Below are 3,461 nucleotides of genomic sequence, written 5' to 3' on the forward strand. Positions count from 1 at the left end.
GATGAGGATTAACAGCAGGAGAAAGACGATAGATGAGCAGGGTTATAATGAGAATGCTACGTATAATTCTGCTTATTGATGTATGTGTGTGCGGCGCGAGGCCTGCCTTAACGGCTATTGTTTCTCTCCTTCTACTGCTACTGCTACTGCTACTGCTACTGCTACTGCTACTGCTACTGCTACTGCTACTGCTACTGCTACTGCTACTGCTACTGCTACTGCTACTGCTACTGCTACTGCTACTGCTACTGCTACTGCTACTGCTGCTGCCTCTGCTACTGCTACGACTGCTGCTGTAACTGCTGCTGCTACTGCTGTTGTTGTTGCTGATAATGATCATGATAATCATTATAGTGACGAAGAGGAGGAGGAGGAGAAGGACGATGATGATGAGGATTAACAGCAGGAGAAAGACGATAGATGAGCAGGGTGATAATGAGAATGCTACGTATAATTCTGCTTATTGATGTATGTGTGTGCGTGCGCGAGGCCTGCCTTAACGGCTATTGTTTCTCTCCTTCACAGGTGTACCGCACCAACATGGCCGCCTCTCCGCTCAACGTGTCCGCGATTTTGTTCATGCTGGCACCACTCGATGGCGCCACCTGCAATAGCACGAACAGCAGTTCCTGCGAGCCTTGGTCGATGAACGGAACACAGCTGGAGGACTGGTTAGCTAGTTACCATGACGACCTGTTCGACTCGTTTCTCAGCGCCCTCTATACGTACCGCACGCCGATGACCATCTCGCTGATCATCGTCTATATTGCTGTGTTCGTTGTCGGACTTGTGGGAAACCTGTTTGTGTTTGCTGTCGTCGCCCGCTACAGGAGCATGCGCACTGTCACCTACACGTTCCTCGTCAACCTCGCCGTCGGTGACGTCATGGTCGTCATCATTTGCATGCCGATGACGCTCGGGTCGACAGTCTACAGACTCTGGATTTACGGTGACGTCATGTGTAGACTGACGCCATTCATTCAGGGCGTGAGTGTTTCTGTGAGCGTGCTGACGCTATTGCTCGTCAGTCTAGACCGCTACTATAAGATCTACTACCCGATGAAGGCTCGTGCGATCTTCTGCGGGAGAAAGGTGCGTGCGATGGTGGTGAGTGTGTGGGCGGCCAGCCTTGTCATCATGTCGCCCATGCTTGCTGTCAACGCCGCCGTCACGGACACCATGGGTGTGACACTGTGTCGTGAACGCTTTCCCAGTATAGAGTATAAACGCGCATTCGACGTGATCGTGTTCGCTATTCTCTACGTCCTTCCCGTCGCCTTCATGGCCTTCACCTACGCGCGCATCTCCCGCACGTTGTGGCACGGCGATGCACGCCTGCGCGGTAACCTTGACGACAGCCGGCGGCAGATAGAGGAGCAGGAGCGCATGCGCAGGACGAAGCGAAAGCTCGTCAAGATGATTATTGCCATCAGCGTCATCTTCGCCGTCACGTGGTTGCCCTATCACGTGGTCACGCTATGGTTGGACTTCAGTAGACAGGGTGTGGACTACCAACATAACGAGGTGTTTATAGCGCTGCGTATCTATCCGCTCGTGCAGTGGCTCGCTCTCAGTAACTCCTCTGTCAACCCGATCTGTTACTGTCTCTTCAGTCAGAAGTTCCGCGCCGCTCTGTGTCTGCTCTGTTGCCGTGGTAACGTCAGCGTCACTGCCGCCGCCGCAGCCGTCATCGACCGTAACGAGAGCGGTGCGACGGAGCGCAATGACGCAGCGTCGTCAAGCTTCATGCGTCGCTCGATGCGTCGCTTCTCACAGAAGGTGCGACGCAGCTTCGGCCCGACGCCGACGCGCGCGACGGCAGCTCACGACACTGTCGTCGTTACTAACTACCGTCCGGTAATGAAGTCTTACTCCGACACGACGACACAGCCCCACGGCCGCCGCTACCCTCTCCCCGACCCCCGCTCACTGACCCCCGCCTCACTGACCCCCGCCTCACTCACCCCCGCTTCTCTGACCCCCGCCCCTCTGACCCCCGCCTTTCTCTGACCCCCGCCTCACCGACCCCCGCCTTCCTGCCTCCGCCTCACCGACCCCCGCTTCCCTGGCTTCAATTCTGACCCCTGCCTGCCTGACTTAAATCCTGACCCCCGCGTGTCGTCATGCGGTGACGTAGAGTCAGTGACGTCAGCATCAGGGCGTGTCGTCATGCGGTGACGTAGAGTCAGTGACGTCAGCATCAGGGCGTGTCGTCATGCGGTGACGTAGAGTCAGTGACGTCAGCATCAGGGCGTGTCGTCATGCGGTGACGTAGAGTCAGTGACGTCAGAATCAGGGCGTGTCGTCATGCGGTGACGTAGAGTCAGTGTCCTCCAGCAGTGGCGACATAGCGATGCATTCCATGTGCAGCAGCGACGGCGACGGATCGTCTCTCTCCTTCTCCTCTCCCACCGCAACGCTGTTCAATATAGACACGTGATTAGCAAACACGTGCCCGCCAGGTGTCGCCCCGCTCGTTACCAGGTCGGCGTGCGGCTGCGTAACGTCGTCTAGCGTCGCTGACGTCATCTTGCAGAGCTGCGGTCCGTGGAGTGACCGGAACTTAATACGCCCGGGGGGGGGGGGCTAGTGGAAATGTTACATGTCTGTAGCGTAATGAATGAAAAAAAACAGTACTAGGTTTACTTTGGAGATTTTTTATATTATCAAAATTCATAACTCGTCTATTTCTATAAATAATCTACCTCAGGTAAATCTATGATATATAGATGAATACTTCTGAAGTTCAGCTACTGACTATGACAGCGAGAAACGCTGTTCAGGCGCTCAGTCATTTATCATCGTCTTCCGTGACGTCATTTATCATCTGTGACGTAATGGTCGTTGTGTTCACTTGATGTTAGCTTCAGCTTTCGTCAGCTTCCTGTCACGTCAGCGTCAGCTTCCAGTGACGTCAGCGTCCTCTAATGGTTATATATAATGACCACGTAGATGTAAAGTAAACGTAAAGTAAACGCGTGCTTACGTAACATGCGTCACTAGTCACGTGGACGCGAGATTTAATTACTACCCGAGGCATTAAAATATGAGAGGAATTCCTTGACTGGTGAATGTAGCATAGCTTCTACTACACAATGTACGCATATAGAAGGAGCATGAGCGTTATATCACATTACACTATATAATACATGTATGATATATCGTCATGGTGTGACGTTATGTAGACGCGTGAGCGTAACTATATCACCGTTAATTACATGTTACATCGTTACACAGAGAAAACGCTGATATTCGTCATTTATCGATTCTACTGTTCTATTGTTATCTGTGACGTCACTGAGGTCAGGCTAGTTTGTAACCACGGTCTGCATGTGTGTGCTAGGTCGGCGCAGTCGTGTGTGTGTGTGTGTGTGTGTGTGTGTGTGTGTGTGTGTGTGTGTGTGTGTGTGTGTGTGTGTGTGTGTGTGTGTGTGTGTGTGTGTGTGTGTGTGTGTGTGTGT

General features: G+C 52.7%; 1 protein-coding gene across 1 annotated transcript; it reads left to right on the forward strand.

The window, feature by feature from the left end:
• The first annotated feature begins 738 nt into the window (after nucleotides 1–738).
• On the forward strand, nucleotides 739–2,010 carry LOC106818827 (neuropeptide FF receptor 2-like). Its single transcript, XM_014823501.1, has one exon. The coding sequence runs from the start codon at nucleotides 739–741 to the stop codon at nucleotides 2,008–2,010; it is 1,272 nt and encodes a 423-aa protein (XP_014678987.1).
• The last annotated feature ends 1,451 nt before the right edge of the window (nucleotides 2,011–3,461 follow it).

This window comes from Priapulus caudatus, unplaced genomic scaffold, assembly GCF_000485595.1.
Source record: "Priapulus caudatus unplaced genomic scaffold, Priapulus_caudatus-5.0.1 Scaffold2559, whole genome shotgun sequence".
NCBI lineage: Eukaryota > Metazoa > Priapulida > Priapulimorpha > Priapulimorphida > Priapulidae > Priapulus > Priapulus caudatus.